This window comes from Lissotriton helveticus, chromosome 2_1 (assembly GCF_964261635.1).
Source record: "Lissotriton helveticus chromosome 2_1, aLisHel1.1, whole genome shotgun sequence".
Taxonomy (NCBI): Eukaryota; Metazoa; Chordata; class Amphibia; order Caudata; family Salamandridae; genus Lissotriton; species Lissotriton helveticus.
Genome location: NC_136059.1, coordinates 1,639,070,744 through 1,639,091,999, shown reverse-complemented (window position 1 = coordinate 1,639,091,999; position 21,256 = coordinate 1,639,070,744). Strand labels below are relative to the sequence as shown.

Sequence of the window (21,256 nt, the reverse complement as noted above, 5' to 3'; positions counted from 1 at the left end):
AGACACCTTAACCTATCAGAGGATGATAGGTTCTTGCGGTGCAACTGTTATATAAAAGTAAATACAATAAACACATTGGCTGACATAGAGTCACCAGTACTCTCCATTTTAGTGGTTATCTTAGAGTTTGGAAACTGGCTGAAAAACTGATCAATTTTCAACTCTGAAGGAACTGGAATCCTAGCCGGCGGTCTGAAGCTTTATTTAACTAGTGTACCTGGTGCAGGACTTGCCTTTCCCTCTGGAAAATGTTACTTTGTGACGGAAACAGTTGAAATCATGCCTTTAACAGCTACTTTGATGAAATCATGGACGTTTCTAGTCAATCATTCATGATATACACCAGAGGACTTCATACTGCGAGTTGGCCACCAGGGGGAGCATGAATTGAAGTTGTGGGAAGGGGACTCCAGACTCTGGCCAATAAAGCATGGGGGGGGGATGTAACAAACTTTATGCTGAAAACAATGTGATTTTAGTGAAAAGAAGAGTTGAGGTGAGACCCTGTGTCATGGGCAGTTAGGAAATACCTCTAAAAAAAACCAAAAAAAAACAAAGGGTTGCGGCAGCTGTTGTCGATGTCCTAGGGTGTTTTCCCACCCCTTAATGGATATCGGCTGCATACAGCCTCCAAAGGCATGCGGAAAAGACACTTTGTGCAGTAAAATGTAAATGTAAATGTAGTGTATTTTGTAGATCGTCTTCCCTGCCATCGTGATATCAGCTTCTGACAGAATGACCACATAAAGGGAGCCGAAATCGCGTGACACACGGTGGCACTGTGTGAGTTGTTGACTTGTATTCTCCCATTGCACACACACAAATACAAACAGACACACTGAAGCATTGAGAAGGCTTCTGAACACGAATGTTCTGAAATATCTTCAGTGACTGCCATCCCATTATAGTTTTCTTTATTAAAATTCAAACTAGGTGGATAGAGACAGAGAAGTTTGATAGCCCTACATAAGTACTATAAGTGCTATACACATTTCTGCATACATTTGATCCATGTGTCCTTCAAGAGTCTTGTTAACAACTTCTTCCTGAGTTACAAACATATTGACATGGTTGTTGGAACATTCCACAGGGGCAAATCCAGTTCGGATTCACACACACACAATGTCTGCATGTTTCTGCGTGCAAATATCTCCCTAGCAAGAGCATAAGATTCAATAAGTATGCAGATTGTTATACACTCATAAGTAAAGTATCAGGGGAGTTGTGGATAGAATGGAGGTTAAATACTACAGATTTCTTTTTGTGTGGGTATTCACAATCATGACAGTACCTGAGAACCACGCAAAAGTGGTTCTGGATGTGATGGGGGTGCATACAATGCCTAGAATTTCAGAGAGGAAATTAAACAAAAGAAGTTTTCATGAAGAAAAATATTTTTTAAAGAAAAATAGATTTTAACTAATGAATACAAATTGTGTGGCTTTACACACATAGGAGCCAATTCACAAAGGAAAATTTAGACGATAAGTCTAAGTTTAGACATAAAGTCGAACTTTACACCTGAAGTCAAACTTTACACCTGACGTCTAAATTAAGACAAAGTCTAACCGAGATCAAATTCTAACTTTGCTACTTGTTGGTATTCACAAAGGTAAATTACTTCTAGCAAGTTTACTACTAGTAAACTTACTAGTAGTAAAGTTACTAGTAGTAACATACGTTTGTGAATACTGGAAAATAGTAAAGTTAGACTTTTGGTCTAAGTTAGGCTTTTGGTCTCAACATAGACTTCAGGTTTAAACTTAAACTTCTAGTGTAAAGTTAGACTTCAAGTGCAAAATTAGATTTTAGGTGCAAACTTAGACTTCAAGTCTAAAGGTAGACTTTTGGTCAAACTTTACCTTTGTGAATCGGGCCCTTAGATTTCAAGTCTAAACTTAAACTTTTGGTCTAACTTTACCTTTGTGAATTGGGCCCACAGATTTTACACAAGGGGATTATTCCTCACACGTAGGGATTAGGCAATGCGGGCGCATGATAGAACATTACAAGAAGTGTAACTTCCCATTGTGTACATCTCAGTTTTTTATGAGCCAGGTTAGAAGTCATGCACATCTGCATTAAGTTGGCTTAGTTGATGCTTGCAGAGATTTGTGATTTAATGTGAATTAGACGGAAAGTCTGAAAGCAGAAATATATTCTATGCACTAATAAGGTGATAGTGACCTTCATCAAAGAGGAGGGTGCATTAACAAAGGGCACATAACATCTTTAGTCTACATCCCATAACAAAACACCCTAAATGCATACCTGCTGTCACTTTTTGAGGTACTTGATACAGCACATTGAGCATCATACCAGAGAAATATTGTTATTGTACCAAGAGCATCTTGACTATGAGCCGCTATACACAGAACGGGCTTAGAACCTGCTTTATATCAGATTGCAATAAATAAGACGTGATGGGAAAACACAGTATTGAAATAATACATGAGGGCAAAATGCACAAGTTTGTTCTAAACAAAAATAAATTGCACATTTAAGAGGTGGATTACGTGGTTAGCTCAGAATCACCACAACCTGTTGAACAAGTGCCAAAACCAGGTATAGAAAAGGGGGGCTACTAGATGTACATGCATTTGATTCACAAAAATTTCTTCACCGACTTTAATCTAATCCAACTGTATGTTCACAACCGACCTATGTACTAATCCCAAATCGCAGTGGGTAGCAATTGGACCAAACTCATCAATATTAATGAGGCAGGTCACAAATTGCAACCTACTACGATTCGCTTCTGTCACAGAGATGGTGAATTGTTGGGGTCAGCAGACCGCCATGTCTATGATTGCTTTTAAATGAAAGATGCAAACCATCAAAATGCGTCCCATTTTCCTTAAAGAAAAAAGTATTTGTTCACAAAAAAAAGAAAAGTTTGTTTGAGCTATGGACCAATGCCTCCTACTACAAAATATGTTTTGTGACATGTGTTCCATGGGGACCCATTCCTGTTTGCGAACGGGTTGCCACCTCCTTTGAAGTGTTATTGTCTTGCAACTGCATTTTGGTGAGGAATTGCAATTTGAAAGTGACGACCTAAACATGCCTCTTCCAAATAGCCATTAATTATGATTTCCTGAACTCATTTAGTGATTCAGTAGCATGTTACCAAAACACTAAATTGGCCTAGTATATTAGAAAACCACATTTTCTTTTTGCAAACCCTGTGATTTACCGAATCACTGGGTTTGCGACAAGAAAATGCATAAGTACATCCGGTCAAGGTCTCTAGGTTCCAGTTAAGACAGTCCACCAAGCACCTACCCCTGGAGCGTCCAAAACATGGCAAACACTACTTTGGTTTCAAATATGACTGGTTAGTTTCTGCTATCAATTATGCAATAACAGTTTTAATGTGTGATGCGTGGAATGTAAAATGTGTATAAGTTTGTGATTAGAATCCAGACATTGCACAAAGCTAGACACAAAAGTGCACATTAACTTCTACTGACCTTTGACCCTTTGGGACCTCTACCTCCTGATTCACCTGATTCGCCCTGTTCAGCCGTAAGCACGAAGAAAAGGAAGGAAAGAGAAGAGCGCATACATGTCGGAAAAAGGAAGAGCAGACAGTCGAAGATTAGCCATGCCTTCTAGAAAAGCAGAATCCATTTCTCTAACATGCATCACAATCTACACATTTATGACCTTTGAAGCTATGGTAGCATGGTGAACATAACATATTACCCCACATGTGAGGGAGAATGCACAAAGAAGTTAGGAATGGGAAAAGAGCAGCAATGTGCACACAACACTCATCACACATTGAGTGACCCCCAAGAAAACCCCTCGAGCATGCACAAATGTGACCAGGGTATGCATTCAAACACCCAAAGATATCCCTGGTCAGGTGCCAGTTGCAGCCATGTCTGTTTTTCCATTGTATTCTGGTAAGAGTAATATTCAGTTTACAACGAGCTAAGCAAAACCGCAGGTCCCAAAATGCAAGAAAAAACTATTCACTCTTGACATGGAAAAATTTGACATCACTCTGTACCCGCATTGAAGCTGAATCAATATGTGTGCCAAGGCACAAGACCACCTGCACACCTGTCAAATGCCCCTTTTGCAGTTATGATATGTGCCCTTTTTTTCTCTGATACTGTGCTTTATGCGTATCTTGAATAGCTGTTCTCTCCTTTAAGAGGCTTGATGTAGCACCTAGATGCCACAGTGGGTTACTTCTCATGGTTGCTTCATTTCAGTTTTACTGACAACATGTTGGTTTGGGGTTGTGGTTATCTGTCACCTTTCATTTTATGCCAATTTGTTTGGAATGTTTGTTTCAATCAAAGGTGCACTCAAGCAAGAAGGTGGTGGTTTTTAAGTGGGCCATGTCTAGACACTGTCTGAAGTCTTGTATGGGCCTTAATTTAGTGCAGACCTCTTCTCCGTTTCTTGGAGCAATAGGTGCATGAATATGTATATTTACTTACATGAGGAATTGGCTGTCAAACTTTGTTACATTACTTCACTGTTTGCTAAACACTTAAAATGACAAATGCTTCTTGTTTGTGATTTTTTCAAAATTCCATTCTCTATTCAGTGAAGAGCTGCCAGCACCCCTGTTCATTCAAGCTCTTAGTTTACTCGTGTGGTCCAGGAACGTGGCAGCAGGAGGTGCTGATGATAGTGTCCTGCCAAGCAAAGTCTCATCAACAAAGTCCTCTGTGGCCCAATACAAGAAATGGAAAATCAAGAAGGACCAAAGAATTTAAGAGGAAGAGAAAATAATGTGATGGCACTTTCAATGGGACTGATACTTTTCACCTAGCTGTCCTAGAAATCAGATAATGGCCAACTTTCATTTACCTCGATTACGGAGGATAGCTCAGGGTGAACTTTTCGGCAGATATGGTTTCAAAGCCGAAGGGTAAAATGCCATTGAATTATCGTAAAAAAGAAGAAGGGGTTTATCATACAAATTAGCTGTAACATCTTTCCCTTGGGTTGCTTCTATAAAATCTATATTACATTTGGATGTGCTATGACAAAACCAGTCTATAACATCTGCATCACTGCATCTGTAGGCGCATGCTTTCCCACATGCAGAAGGAAATGTATCTTGTCATGGTGTGTACCGAGCTTTCCAGCGCTGACGCATGAGGGCCAGATTTTTTGAAAAAACATTAGTGATATTAAAGAGTTAATTTTAAGAGGCTGATGAGCATTTATGAGAACTTTTACATACTCTTCTAAGACTTTCTGAATCAACCCCCAAATGATCCACTCCCTATCAGTAAAACTGGAAGGAGGGAACAGTCCTTTACTAAATGCATATGAATATTCACAGAATTGTCCCATTTTAGATATTTTGGGTCATTCCACAAAGACATGAAGACAATATGAAAGAGTACCACAACAATACTACTTTATGTACTCCAACATGCCTGCTTGAAAAAGCTCCATTCTGTGCAAAAGCAATTTCACATGGATATTCAGAATATCGGGTACGGTTCTTGACTTTGTAATCAACATCAGCCGCGGCCCATGCAGGTAAGAGCGGTGGGGCCTGTTTGGGGAGGGGGGGGGGGTAATTTAACAGACGATGACAAGGGAAAATTAATTATTTCTTTAATTTTCCCTCATGGTCGTCTGTCGAATCCCCCCCCCCCTCTATCCCGGCCCCACCACTCTTATCTGCATGGGCCACGGCTGATCAACATTGGACAAGCTTGGTGTGTGCCATGTTTTTAATCAGATATCCAGCAATTTAGTGTGTGTGTCACCATATATAAGAGTTTCTCCAACAGCTGCTAGAAACTCACTGGAGAGAAAGATCTAGAAACCAAATCAATAAACATTCAGATGCATTCAGTGTAAATCCCATTATAATTCAAAACAAACAGGAAAGAAGGGCAGTTTTTTATACATGCTGCCGGAATTTCCTGCAATTTATATGCTGTCAGGGATGAATTAGAACTTTAAAAGTTAATGTCAAAATTGTTTGTGATAATAATACGGTTTTGTTCTATTTCCATTTCCTTAGAAAGTCAAGGCCTCAATTCTGGAAGTCAAATAGTGTATTGCCTGGAGTCCTATTGAATCATGTCTAGCCCGAATGCACCGGCCCAGTGATTTATGCTGCTGTCTTCTCATTAAAACCCGAACAGTTTTTCAAAGCAGATGTCGCAGGCTTTAGGAACCCCCAAAGCCGCAGAATTGAATGTTAGTAAGACTGACCTTGGGCCCTGGCGCTCCATGCTCCCCTCGTTCGCCCTTCCCGGGGGGGCCTGCTTCTCCTCTCTCCCCCTGTCAAAGATCAGAGTAACAGGTAAACATAGGATAACCCCTGAGTCTCCACAAACATGGTATTGCTGACATATTAACTAATGCTCCCCTTGTCTGTGGGAAGAAGTTGCCTTAGTAAGAAAAAACTGGTGTGTTTGCTCACTTCCACCATTTTGCAACATTGATACCCTGACATAACCCATAGCCTTTTCATGACCTTTGCCCTCTACCCTCACCACCTGAGTCTCGAGAGACAGATACGCAGGGTAAGGACGGGAAAGGAGTTCTGACATACTTGGGAGGGACAAAACACCAACATTTCTTCATTATCAAGTGTTTTAGTTTAACTCTTTATGTTGAAATCAGTTTTTTACTCAAATATTTTTTATTTGAAAATACAGTGCAGCAATGCATTTGTCTGACAATTTCTCCATGCTGCATTAGAACCCAGAGATGTTTTCCTGTGCATAGTCTACTTTCACCCACCTCTACAAATGGGCATGATGTAATCAAGTATCAATAGACAATCTATACTTACTTAGTTGAAGGCCTAACATGGTCTCACCCATTTACAAACCATGTGAACAAGGTGTCTAAAGACATATGGCCTACATTTTCTGCAGCTGACTGGATCCAGGTTGTGAATGGGCTGTGTTGTAAACACCAACAAACTCATAATCGTGTGTGTATTCCCAAACTTTCCAAGGCACACCCACCCTGTAATGCCTACATCCCACCCAGGAGAGCAGATGTAACCCCACCTCTAATTTTACAAGTTGGTAAATCATTAGAAGTGTAAATTAGCACTTTAGACTTAGGCCCCAAGTGTAAATGGAGCTCAGGAAATGGGGCAGTTATTTCCCTCCTCTATAGTTACATATACATGGAGTACCAGTAAATACGGGGCTGGGAAAGTCTGGCACAGTGTTCATTGGGCACTATTGGTCCCCTAGCAAATGAGGACTTACAAGGAAGATCTGTAATTTGGGGTCTTATCCACCAGTAATTCCTCATTTTGCCCCAAATGTACATTACGATTTTTCGGCTTCCAGGTGAAAACACACAATGTGAGGTCATCCTGTAGATCTCATAACTCCTATTGGGCTGGAACTACATTCCACCTTGATCAATAAAATCAGATTCAATACAGATCTGCTCGTATAGAGGAGTGGAGTGCTTTGGATCAGCGGCTAGTATGAGAGCTTGTCTTCATTGCTAAGTTTGGAGTAGGCACAGGGATTTCTGCATCACCGGGGCACGGAACTCATAGATTAGTGCATACTCAGCAACATTTTACAGGCTATTTTCCACTTTGGAAACACGCATGAAAATAGCCCTGTAAAGTTTATATGTATATATATATATATATATATACTCATTTATAGGTTTTGTTCAACCATCTTCCTTCATCCATTGATCCGTCATTCACATTTTTGCTTCGCCCACCTCAGCCTACACCATGGATTACAGGGTCAGCCCACTTCAGCCACTGGCTTACCTCTTTTTGAGGCAGGTGTCATGTAAACACAGGTTCAAATTACGGCTTTTTATTATCATGCACTGCACCTATGTGACCCACGGCAATTGAGCATGATAGACCCCCTAAGAGAAGCTTGCTGCACGTGATGTGGAGAGCTGGGGACCTCTTTTCTACATTTGGCTTGGAACTGCACTAGGATTCAGAATTTCTGGAGGACTGGGGTGCCATCCATAGTAAGAGTGTCTGGCTTGGAGGTCCTCCTCACCCCGCTGGCTTGCCTCTTGGGAGTGGTGATGAAACCCAATGGCTGCAAGATTCCCTACAGGTTGGCCCAGCTTTCTCTGCTCTTAGAGAAATGAAGAATGGCCACTAGGTGGATGGGAGACAGGTTGCCGCTGTTGACTTCATGGCTTAAGGATCTCTGTAATGGGGAGCATCGGAAGAAGCCCATATTCGCCTCACCCATACTGATGAGAAAGGTAAAGATGAAATCATGACCTGGGGCTACCACAAGTGACATAAACCAGTATATACTTTGCAGCTTTTTAATAGAGGTTATTCATCAAATGTCTTTGTCAACAGGGCAGGAAAACATTCTTATGGGCCTAATTCAGAAATCTTTTTTGAAAAGTCAGAAATACACACCATGAAGATACACATCTATGATTTCCGTAAATGTTCAACTTTTTAGGTTTTCACACAGAACTCTTTGTGTAAGCACAACAGCTGCACAATTTGTAGATATCCATGTTTAACTGAGTTCCTTCATGCACTCTGCAGCGCGTTGTTGAGGAGGAGGACACGTGCTGGAGAAAAATATGCATTTAGGTGCTTTTTTCCTGCAGGGAAACCAATTTACATGTGAAGAAATTGCTTGTCTCACACCCCTTTGCAATATGAGCCCAGCCTGAAACAAGCCAAAGCCAATGGTTCCGACTTTGAATGCCGACTTTTGACTTTGGCAATGTTTCTGAATATTTCTAACGAAACTGTACAGGGGATAACTTTTTGTCTATAAGGGCATGTCATATGGTTGCCACTTTTCAGTAGCAACTGTTTGTTTGTTGGACAACATAAACGTTGGAATGGTGCCAGTCTGATTCCACCCCCCCCCCCCTCGGGATATGTTGGCCTATAGACCTGCTAGTTCACAAAGCCACCATAAGTACCTCTAAACCTGGCAAGGTAACAGATGGTTTGGGCAAACTCAGAACGTGACAACCCTGACTCCCCAAGTAATAGTGGTAACAGATCTACAACCTTTTACTCACTCGTGCTCACTCAGAGAGATATAAAAGAAATACACAAAGGGGTGTTTTCAATATTTGTTGAACCATTGTGATTCTTGTATAGAATATCTGTGCTGCTGTGATTAATAGAAGCAGATAAAAGTGATAAGCAATATATGGATGGTAAAAAAAATGAACAATTGTAATTTCACCATTGTGTTAAAGCAGTGTATAAATGCTGGCATATAAGTACTGGGTACAGTGTACTTCTACTGAGCGCTCCCCAACCTAATTTCCTAGGATGGGTGTTCTGCCAAGACTTCCCTACTCGATGATAGACTTGGACTTAGAGTCCCCATTACCTGAACGCAGGGTATGTAGGTCCCCGTCTTGGTCATAAGTTGGACATCCTTCCCTGCAGAGGGTAAACAGGAATCAGCTGGACTGATACCCTTCTGTTTTCACTGAGAACTGGGTAATGTCTTAGACTCATCATTCTATTAGTCTAAATGTATGTTTTTATACCACCAAAGACCTATATGTAATTGTACTGCTCTGATGATTATGGCGTGGGCTGGATGTGATGGAGCAATATTACTATTGGACCGAACTCCACATTTTTGCACTGCTTGTTTCTTTGCTTTCTTCCATGTTTTACAAGAAACTCAATAAAGCAAAGTTTAAAAAATTTTTATGGGACGACCTTCCACACCACATTAGATCCTCCTCATCTCTTCTTGAATTCTGCAAGAAGTTGAAAACCTGGCCCTTCAAGTTAGGATTCTCAGGGCTACCCTCGCACACCTGCAAAGGATCAGGATACCCCCAGGGGTGAAAGTGTGTTATACAAATACACATAACAATATACGTTTACTTGTTCCTCTAATGCACCTTCCTTTAAAAATTGTCTTTAGCTATTTATAACATGCCCCACTGTTCATGCAGTTAGGTCTCTTCTATAAATATTCCACAAATAAATAAATATCCAATAATACAAAAGCATGTGTATAAGTATTGGATAGTTGTGATAAATATTGTCTTGCGTATCCTAATTATAAATCTGTTACATTAGTGCTTCCCAAACATTTTAAATCCATTACCCTCTTTTTAGTATGACAAAAGTTCGAGACCCACCTACATTTAATAGACATGTGACAGGTGATTTTTTAATGTAACTAAAGCATTGTGTGGTAGTACAGTGTCATTTACAGACAGCACATTTTTCATTCAGCTGGACACTACATTTACACAGACATACAGTGTTTCTGATAGAACTGTATTGCACAAAATTGACAATGTTTGTATCTGCGTTTCAGTGAATATTTATTATTTGTGCATCACCAAGTACAGTGTTTTGATCCTACTGAACTCTCTGTCTCCAGCACACTTCAGAATTATAGAAAACATTTGCTTAATTTATGTTTTTCTCAATCTCTCTGTCATTTGCCTGTGTGAAAATTGAAGGCCTAAAATAGAATATTTTACTTGAAGTAGTGCCTAAAAATCACTCCACATGAGAGTGTCTTTTGAGTTGAGGTGAGCAGGTAAGTTACCTGCTGAGAATGAGTTGATAGAAATTAATACATCCAATTATACACTTGCCCCTTCACTCCAATTTCAGCGAAACGGTCAAACAGAATGATGTGTGATCAACTGTGTCAAATGCTCTGGATAGACTGCTATGTGCCTCCTGGCAGTGTTCATCCATCAATGCCTTGAACATATTAAAATAAAATAGCTGAAAATAAATTAAACTGATTTTCATAATAGCTTAAAATGAATCACTGCCAAATGATTTGAGCTATTAAATGCAAAGGAGAAAAAATTAAGGGCCCTATTCAGAGTTTGGAAGATGGAGTAAAGGCAGTCAGGGTGGCGGAGGACTGCACGTCTGCCACCCGACCTTTACTCCTCCAACAAAATGTAGAGTTTGCAATTGGCCTTAAAATTAACTCTGTAGGATTGTTTGAACCAGTCATGGTTGTTCATATGAAGCCAATTAAAAGTTTGGTATGCTTCCATCATTGGTGACAGATTCATACAGCAAACCTTTAAAAGTTTATTCTAACTCCCAAAGCAGGAGTTGGAAGTTGGATAAGAAAATAACGAATGGTCCCCAACACCACAAGAGTTTCTCCCATGGCGTGGAGGTCATTTTTAGGTCTCACCTGTGTCAGCATGCACTAGTGAAAGCGCTCTTGTTTGCGAGACAACTGTGTTTAGCAATGGGCTTGGAACCTGGCCATTGTTTACCATTCGTTAGCATCAGTCACTATTTTTGCTGCCTTCTAATTGTGCAGCACTTGCAATGCATCACTTTCTTTTGTTTACATAGCACACAGGCCAACAACAGATTCATTATGCTTGATTAGCGTACCTCTGCAGGGCATTAGCTGCTCACACTGTGACTTTGGTACTATTTCTTCTGAAAAAAGTGTGATGGCGTGGATAACTCTGGCTGCGTCATATCGCTTTTTTTTACCTTATCCCCACACCATCCCTGTTTCTTCTTAACTTGTCCCTCTTTCTTATCTCCACTGCCTTCCTTTCCTGGGTTCATGCCCATACTGTCTCTGTTTATTCTCCAGACAGAAGGAAAAAAAGTATTATGAAGTGACCTGCGCTGGCCACTTCATACCACTTTTTAAAATCACCCCATTATCCCCCCCCCCGTCCCCTCTGATTCCCATCGAGTTGCCCATCCCCACCTGATTGCCAAGCCAATAGCTCCTCCACAGGAGACCTATTGGCTTTGCCAGTGCTTGCTCTATTTTTACTGTCATTCACCAAGGACAGCAAGAATAAGCCCTCTGACATAAACCTGGCAGTCCTCCCAACTTTAAATTGGGCAGGCGGACTGAGAGTTTGGAAGACAAGATACTCCGTCCCACCGGGACAAAGTACCTTGTCCACTAGACTCTCAATCGTAACCTAAGATGTCTGAGTCTTAATTAGTGAAATGTTCCAAAATACATCCACTGCTTGTCCACAAATTCTTTGAAATTACAATTGCTTTCAGGTATTTTGCATGGGAAAGGGGCCACTAATGTGATATATGTAACATGTTAAGCAGATCTGATTTGTTCGGGGTAGAGGGGGATTAACATAAAACGGTTCTGCCCTGAGCTTAGCCATCACCATGCTACCCATGAACCAAGCTATTCACACTGACCCACATTTCTACTCTGCTGAGAACTGGAAGTGGTTCAATGATGTACAGCCCATAATCAACCTAGCACACGACCCATCCTGTGATTGACTGAAAGGACACTTGCGGGGCACCTGAGACTGGTGCGTGAACAGATGATGATCAACCAAACTTTAGGACACACCAATGCCATGCCAGTAGAGCTGACATATTCATCTGCCAAGTCATTTTTATCAGTCTGGGAAACTTTAGAGCCCTTAAAGTGGGATAGTGATAAAAAGTCTACAATATACTCACAGTGCAGAATTCACAATGGTAGCATGGTGTCTAAGGTAGGGAACATCGAGGCAATACTGATGGCGGTACGAGAGAGGCAGGAAGCGTCATCCCAGCCCGCTATTCTGTTGTACCTCTGCGCGTGTATGGATACAGGCGTGGAGTAGCAACATACTGTTGGAAAAGCAACAGTTCACTGAGAGGGAAGGCCCCCAGGCAGCGACACAGTGCAATCACAATGTGTGGGGGCCTTTGGTATGGCTGACTTATTGTGATGAATCTAGCAGCAGAGTGCATGCCACGGTGCTTTCTTCATGCTAGATTCACCTATAATCTCTCTGTCTGCATCCCACCTCCTAATCACTTATAGCACTGTTGTCATGCCAAACACAACACAGATGCGCCCTGGCTAAACATGACTAATGGCCTGTAATTTCTCTTGAACGGTCCATCTATTATTTGTCAGTGATGTATTCCTGCCTCCACACCAAACCTGTGTATGAATATAGTGTGGTTATCAAATATTAAAATAGGGGCCCACAGATGCTTTCTTTTCATTTTTTCATTTTTCATGTCCTGTTGCTAACCGTGCTTCGATATATTTTTCAAATTATTGTTTGGAATAATTAGGAATGAATGAGAGGGTAATCTAAGATAGTCACTGTATGTTAGCACACCTCAGGGTTTGCAATTGTATTAGGAACATCAGTTATGTGCTCTGTTGCCCTCCATGATGTCCACCTCCCGTTTAAATAACATAACATTATTTACCTTTCATCATCAAGCAAAAAATAAAACACCATCTTAAAACAAATAATATAAGAAAACCTTACACAAATCAACAGGCAGATGAACAAATACATTCGAACTTTGTCTGGGGGTCAGTCTGTAGTTTTTGTGAACACATCCTTTTATTTTGTAATATTACCAGACCTTAAGCTAAAAATCCCAAACACTGAAAAATTAAGGTTTGACATGCTATGTGATGTTACCATAATGCATTAACTTTATTTGTGTGCAAAAAGTTAAATTGTCACAATGTTTCTAAATTTTATGGGACCTATTCACAAACTTCACTTTGTAGTACGTGAAGTACTACTAAGTACAGTACAACTTCACATACTACAAAACGCTATTCACTAACCTAGGGATGGTGTTCTTCCCCTCAAAACTCTCCTATATTTTCCTTGTGGGGCTTTCCTCAAAAGTGGTTAAATTCTCTGCAACTCTAAGTATATGTTTGTGTAGTAAATGTGGGAGGAAAATAGGGCAGGTGTTGGAAAATGGGAAATACACAATACGAAATAGGAGGAGCTTAGGGAGAAGATAGGAGTGGTTTAGGGAGAGGTAAGGATGGATACCCACACAAGAGATGGCCTATTGCTATTCACAAACTACGGGCCTGATCCACAAAAGTAATCTGAGACAAAATCCTAACTTTACGACTTTCGGTATTTACAAAGGGCATTTAGGAGTCATAAAGTTAGGAATCCTAACTTTACTACTCCTAAATGCCCTTTGTGAATACCGAAAGTCGTAAAGTTAGGATTTTGTCTCAGTTTAGGAGCAGTAAAGTTAAGAATCCTAACTGTACTACTCCTAAATGCGCTTTGTGAATACCGAAAGTCGTAAAGTTAGGAATTTTGTCTCAGATTATTTTTGTGAATTGGGCCCTACATTTCTAAAGTTACCACGTCCCAAAAGGCCACAAAATAGGTGTAACTGTACTCCAGCACATCCTTGGAGTAAGTCTAGTACCACATATGGTGAGTCACTGGTACTGCAAAAACTCCCATGGGAAAATAATGATACAGGTATTTAAATTGAACCCCCCCATAAAAATAATGTAAAATTAATTAAATTATTTGATTTTGGTAGTGTTAAAAAGTTATAGTATATAAAATTAAGCAATTTATAATAATAAATTAATAATGATTGATTTATAACAACTTTTTAAATTAAACATGTATTCAAAAAATAGTTATTTGAATTAATTAAATAACATTTAATTAAAGGTATTCAATATCAATTAAATATGAATATGCTAGTGTTGCTGAGATTGTTTCTACATTTCATTTAAAAAATAATATTTATGAAATAAATGTAAGTATTATAATTATTTACACATTTAATAAAAAATGTATTTGATGAAAATAGCTGTTACATTTTATATAATTATTTTAGGCTATTAATAATTATTTTAAGGTAATGTACAATTTTATTTTATATTCGAATCTTTTTTTAACTAAATGAATAAACTATTAATTTTCCCTACACTATACCATAGGGAGCTCCTCCCATGATGGTGGAGAACTCTGCCTATGTGTGAAACTTTAATAGTAATAACTTAAAACGTGTAAATGTACTCTTCAGTGTCAATCTCCCACCCACCACATAGAAAGGTGGAGACATTTAAGTCTACTCTTCAGGGTATATCTACATTGGGAAATTATGTCTAGCATAAAAGTGTAGATTTATACATAAGTGCAAGAGTACATTTGCAAAGTAAGTCTATATACACACATGTACCTTCATAAATAGGGCCCTATATGTCTAAAAGTTTTGCGGATTGCTTTGCAATCACTTGTTTGTGCTGTATATATTCATTAAATTTTTGCAGGTGTGGAAAATGTGTATTACTTATTTGTACCTTATTTTCCTCTCCTTCTTTTACAGAGGTTGCCTAATTTTTCTCAACAAAATGACATTACTTTCTTGAGAGTGCCACCTGGGCTCTCTCCCCTGACCCCTGACTCCTGCCCGCTCCTCCCCTCTTTTTTCCTCTCCCTGCAGAGTTTGTAAAATTTGTGACATGCATACAACAAAGGCAACTAGGGGAGGAGAGCCCTTTCTGTCGTCCACTAACTAACCATTAGGGTCTGCCTAGATGTTAAATCTTACAGTAAGAGGAGACTGAGGGGGGCTGTTGGACAACCAGATTCTACAGCAGTCCAGGAAGAAACCAGGAGAGTGGGGATGGTAGAAGGGGTCAGTGTGCATAGAGAGTTCCAGACTTGTAGAGAAAAACAAGTTACAGAAACACAACAAGCATTTGCAAAGCCAATCAGTCTAGATGGCATTTTAAGTCCAGACTAAAACATAATTAAAAGGAGTGCTGGAGCAAACAAATAACATCACTATTGTTTTCAGTATACACTGAGTTTACGAGAAATCAACATATGATGATTCAGTGTAATTTTGAGAAGTATAATAGTCCCTCGTGGAATGCAATGCGGGCACAAGATTGGCGACCGAGTTACAACCCAAATAGCCAATGTAAGCAAGAAATCCTCCTGTAGCAGGAGCCAATGCCCATGTGATGCATATTTTCAATCACTGATAACAATAGGTAGGCAGAGAGTTCGGCTGTCAAGCCAGAATTGAACATGAGATCAAAGGAACGGCGGTTTGGTGACTACTAGAAATAAAATGGTATGAATTCAAAACTAATTAATACATGTTCCCAATAAGTGAAAATGGGATAGAAAATTATGTTAATGTAATAGAGTTAGGAAAATATTTGCGTTGGCAGAAAGGCTTGTTTTTACAAGAGATGCATTTGACTTGAATGTAGATCCTTGTTTGAGGAACTGAAATATTGCTAAATCGAGAAGACAATACACTCTGTGCTTGATGCAGCACACCGTGTAGTAGGCATTTTAACGTTTTATAACATCAGCATTTGTGTTATTAAGATAGGGAATAACAGCAAGAAGGAGGCAAAGGGTCCAATTATTATTTAATAAAAAAACATGGCTGTGTCAAGACACAAACCAGGTTCACTGAAGGTATCATTAATAAAGCAAGACTGTTGCAGGACGCCTTACACAGTAGGCACAGATTTTAACATTTGGGACCAATGAAAACAGGCTCTTCCGAGCAGTGCTATATAATTGAATGCAGAGTACTTTGGCTTGTATGAAGGCAATGATGTACCCTTTGGTGCAATGGGATACGTTGAGGTGGCAAAATCATGGACACATGAGATTTACTCATATGAGTAAAAGACCTTCAAGCTGCTCATGTGGACATTATTCTATGGCTTCCAAAGAGCTAGCGAGACCATCTGGTGTAATTGAAATAATTGCAATTTCAGATTTTCCTTGATAACTGCTGGGACTGGAGGAACAGTGGGACCACGAATACCAAATAATATGAGAACGAGAATCAAAGGTTCCTATTTGGAACCTGAATCTAAAGAAGAAATCAACCACTGCACCGCACATGTTTTCAAGAATAATGATAAAAAATATTTAATTGCAATGGTTTAGCGTGATTTAAAAAATATATATCTTTATGAACTATTACAACTTCGTACACAAATATGTGTAAAAGGTAAACACAGCTAGTATAAATTATCAAGAAAAAATAAATTAACCAAGTAATATTAAGAGAATTTTAAATTGTGCAGTAGAAGGTAGAAAGCACTATTCATTGCAGGGGAAGGCAGGGACACACAGGACAAAATAATTGTTAAAATATACATGTAACAATGATAAGAGAAGGATGGAAAATTAGGGAAAACGAGTGTGTGTGTGGGTGGCAGAGAAAAAAAGATAGTAAACCAAAAACCTAATAATCTACCTGAAATGAAATCTGAAAGGGTGCAGTTTTTATTGCAATTTTGCCATACATTCGATAAAGGTGATCAAAGGTAGAAAAGAGTCGAAATAGATACTTTCCTTTAAGTATAGATCTGCAGAGTGTTCTTGAAGTAGCTAATAACATGTAAACAAAGACGTTTAGATTGGGAGGGATAATGGTGGAACTGCACGTGCCTCCCAAATTCAAACGGTTCAGAAAACTATGTTATGGCTTTTGGAAAAGTTCTGGTCAGTAAGCTGTACAATGTTTCAAAGTATGTTTACGGAAGGTACTTTATTTGCAATTATAAAAAGATTTGGAGTTGTGCTAGTGCTGGACTTTGGAGGGAGTCTGATTGGTAGAAAGCTGGAAGGGGCACCTTTTGAATCCCATGCCAATTGAAAGGAGTAGTCTGAGGGATATGAGCAGATCTAGTACAAAGCAACGCCCCTGATACCAAAAGAATGAAGGAAGGAAAGTAATACGGGGACGTCTGAAGGGTTTAAAGCTGCAGATAGATCAGGTAGAATGAGGAGGGAATGTAAGTGAATACACATGAACAGAAACAATAAGGTGAACAGAAGAAATAAAGTGCTCAATAAATTGTATTTTCGTTATGATCCTGATCTCACTTTAGTTATGATCCTGATCTCTCTTTTCCCAACCAGGTGGCTAAATTGCTATATATTGCTATGGCAGTGCCTAGATCTCTTTTATTACAACTATGGCGTACAGATCAGATCCCATCTTTTTATGAATGGCTACATAGGATGAAATGGGTTAAATCTAGTGAGAGGACTTTCGCGCAACGAGCAGGGGGTATTAGAAGATTTGAGAAGATTTGGGGAACTTTCTTTGATTAAAAGATTTGAGAGCAGTCATTGATATTACGGGAAATAGTCTTTTTTATATGCTCTATAGCATATTAAATGCAGACATTGTGAATTTAATAACTTTTTTTATAATGCGTGGTGTATGATATCTGTTTTCTTTTTCAGATCTATGTAATTTGTTAAGACTAAATGAGATGAAGTACTGTCGATGAACTGTATATTATTTATAATTTTGTATTGTTTTTGAGGACTTCAATAAAAAATTAAAAATATATATATTTTTTTAATTGTATTTTCAGTAGAATGGTGGGCATGAAAGCTCAACTTGAAGGGACTGAGTAGGATTCTGGAAGATAGAGATATTGTAAGGCAGTTGAATCCTAGGAATTCCAGTATCTTGGAGAAGAAACAAAGTTGTGATAGTAGATGGTAGATTAAGGGTTAGCTGTGGGACTTTTTTGTAGGGGTGCTATAACAGCCGGTGTGAAACATTGTGCATAAAATCCAGGTAAGAGGGAGTGATAAAATAGATTGTAGACAGAAAAAGACCTTGGTAGAAAGAGCCTTCTGAATGGAGGAGCTCAAAAGGTGGGCATGTTGGATTTTTGGTTTTGAACATATAGATAAACTCTGTAGGTGAAGTAGTAGAAAACAGAGAGAGAGCAATTAAGTGCATTTGGTGTTGTGGTGGAGAAGGAAGGAAAGGGAGGGTAGAAAGTTAAGTGGTGTGGGAGTCTCTGATACTGGTGATCTTGGCAGTGTGATGTACGGGAGTAAGTGATAGGTGCGATTGCTGGGTAAATTAAATTGCAGATTGACTATGACGTTGTTGTGCGTGAGTCTCAAGTACGAGATTATTTTGAAAGCAGGTGGGCTCGGCGTTGTCAAATGCTAGAGAAAGTGGTGCTCACAGAGTGTGCCCATGACAGTCCCCAACATTCAAGGAAGTGGCTGATGGTGGAAACTCTTCACCCACCCATGAACAGACAACTGTGCTCCCTCTCAAGGGCAGGTATACCTGACATGAATCTTGGCTGGAGACTAGGGCTCCCGGGGTGGCCCACCCAAGTACCCATTATGCTGACTCTAAAAGCCCAAAAGACCTCTTTAAAGAGGGTGCAAAATATAAACCTCTGCCTGGGTGGCATAGGTATGAGTCTGCTCCAGGCAGGTTTGTCTGGGTGCAAACTCTGTAATGCAAAAATGTGCTGTGGCAATGCAAATGACAAATATGTGAGCACCCCTCATGAATTGTGTATTTTACACAATCTATATTACGGACGCTGATGTGAGGGCACTTCCATAATATCAGTTTGCAAATCCCATACAAAAAGCACTCCAAATCTGTATTTTCCACACAAGAAGGTTGTAACTTATTATTATACGGTCCCCATAGAGCTCACATTGGGAACTGGCTAGCAAAAGTTAGACAATCCAGGCAGTGTGCCCCATTGGTCATTTCATAAAACAGTATTGACTGGTGTGTGAAATTCAAGTCATTTCCTTTTGCGTAATTACGTCAAATTTTGGGAAAATAACGAACCACAAGGAACACATTTTGCACAAAACAACTGCGAAAACCGCGATTGTTGCAAACAACAGCCACTCATTTCCTAGTTGTTTCCATTGTTCCTGCACTCCTGTGCTATCATTTCCAGTGAACTGAGGCATAAATACACGTTGTGGCATAATGGCATAATTTCAGGAATTTTGTGTAACAAGCATAATGCGAGATCCCCAAAATTACGTGAACTGCGTTATCATTAGTTAAATGTCTCCAAGGCATACTCACCACTTTTATATAGTAATCAATCTCCAGAGGGGCCCTTGCTACTGCACCTAATAAAGTTGAGTATCTAAATATGCCTCCTTTTTGGGTATTCCATTCCACCACCCTCTACTGCAGTTCTTAAGGTATGGCATGAACCATTAGTCAGGCAGGCCTGCTCAAAAAAAGTGAAGCAAATCTATGAACTACTGTACTGCACATGATGAAGGAGGTCAGTAAGAATGGCACAGCTGAGGTGTCTAAGATGGAAATCGCCCCAAACAAAGGATAAAACAGAAATAAATTGTGGAAGAAAATAGCACATACCTTTGTCCCTGGTAACCCTGGCAACCCAGGCTCTCCCTGAGGACCAAGGAACCCTGGTTCGCCCTTAAAAAGATAAACACAGAAGGTATTAATTCAATTTAAAATAGTACAGTACAGTGCTATAAAAAGAACTTTCTTCTGACAGGTCCTGACCTGCGAATGATTGTGTCTGCTCTGCCCGTCGACAGAATAATAAGCGAATACTCACACATCTAATATAATAACAGACCTTTAGCTTTCACATGCCACATTCATTCGCATAGTATGGAAGAGACTCTGGCCTTTTGTCCCACAAATTCTGAATATAACCTTTGCACAAAAGAAGTATGATTTTTTTCATATAATATTTTTCCATTAAGTAGCCAATCTATGAAATAGCTTCATTTAGAATATACGCACATTTAAAGTCCAGCATGTAAATGCCCTGTTCTTGATTTGGGCGCAAAGTACTGCAAACGTTTCTCTATTCCCGATTCGAGCTCAAACTGGAGTTTGTGCTCTAATCGTTTTTACCTTGTGCATTAATACCACTCTTTTTCTCTGCACAAATTTTGTCAGGTAAAATCTTGGAGATTTTTTATGGGAAAAACACTGTACATTCTGGGTTCTGTGGCTCGCAACGTGGGAAAATAAGCGGTATTACTGCTTAGACCCCAATTCCAAGATGTGGAATTCAGATTGTGCGGCAATATATCACCTGTTTAATAGTGCACCAGATCATATTGGTATTTACCAGGTGTGGTGTTATCCCCAAATTAACGGGAAACTTGGAATGAGGTCCATAGCATACATTAAGTAATCCTAGGATTATGAAAATGTGTGCAAGTCCCTAATGCATGTGATTCCATTTTGCACGAGTCATAGTTTTATTTACATGAATGAGCAAAAAAGTAATAATGTAGGAATATATGTATATGAAGTTCACGACTTTTTCGTTGAATTCATATGTGAACCCCTATTTTGTCCATGAAATTCACTGTCTACAGAACTCTTACATCGTACACTACGCAACGGTGGTGGTGGCGGTGAAAGAGTTTGTGTTAAGAAGAATGAAACGGTGAATGCCAGCTACTGCCAATCAGTGAGAGTTGAGTGAATTTCTGCCCAAACACAAGTTGAATCCCTCGCTGTTAGTGGCAGTCCTTAGCTCCTGCATGTCTCAGCGACATGTACTGCAGGAGGGAGCAATAATTCCCAAAACCGGAATAGCATGCAGGCAAAAACAAAACACAGCAACCAGCGGGAAAAGGTAAGGAAAGAGGAATAGATAACTTAAAAAAGAGAGAGGAGAAAGACAATCAGAGGGAGGCGGAAGAGATGGATGGATGGATGGAAGGATAAATGGATGGATGGATTGAT

General features: G+C 39.6%; 1 protein-coding gene across 1 annotated transcript in view; it reads right to left on the bottom strand.

Annotated features, from left to right (window-relative positions):
* Positions 1-21,256, bottom strand: part of LOC144820297 (uncharacterized) — a 192,435-nt gene that overhangs the window by 112,093 nt on the left and 59,086 nt on the right. The window contains exons 8-10 of the mRNA XM_078677878.1: positions 19,898-19,960; positions 6,205-6,273; positions 3,474-3,518 (exon numbers count right to left, since the gene is read on the bottom strand). Of these exons, the coding sequence (XP_078534004.1) occupies positions 3,474-3,518; positions 6,205-6,273; positions 19,898-19,960 (177 nt within the window). The remainder of the gene's footprint in view (positions 1-3,473; positions 3,519-6,204; positions 6,274-19,897; positions 19,961-21,256) is intronic.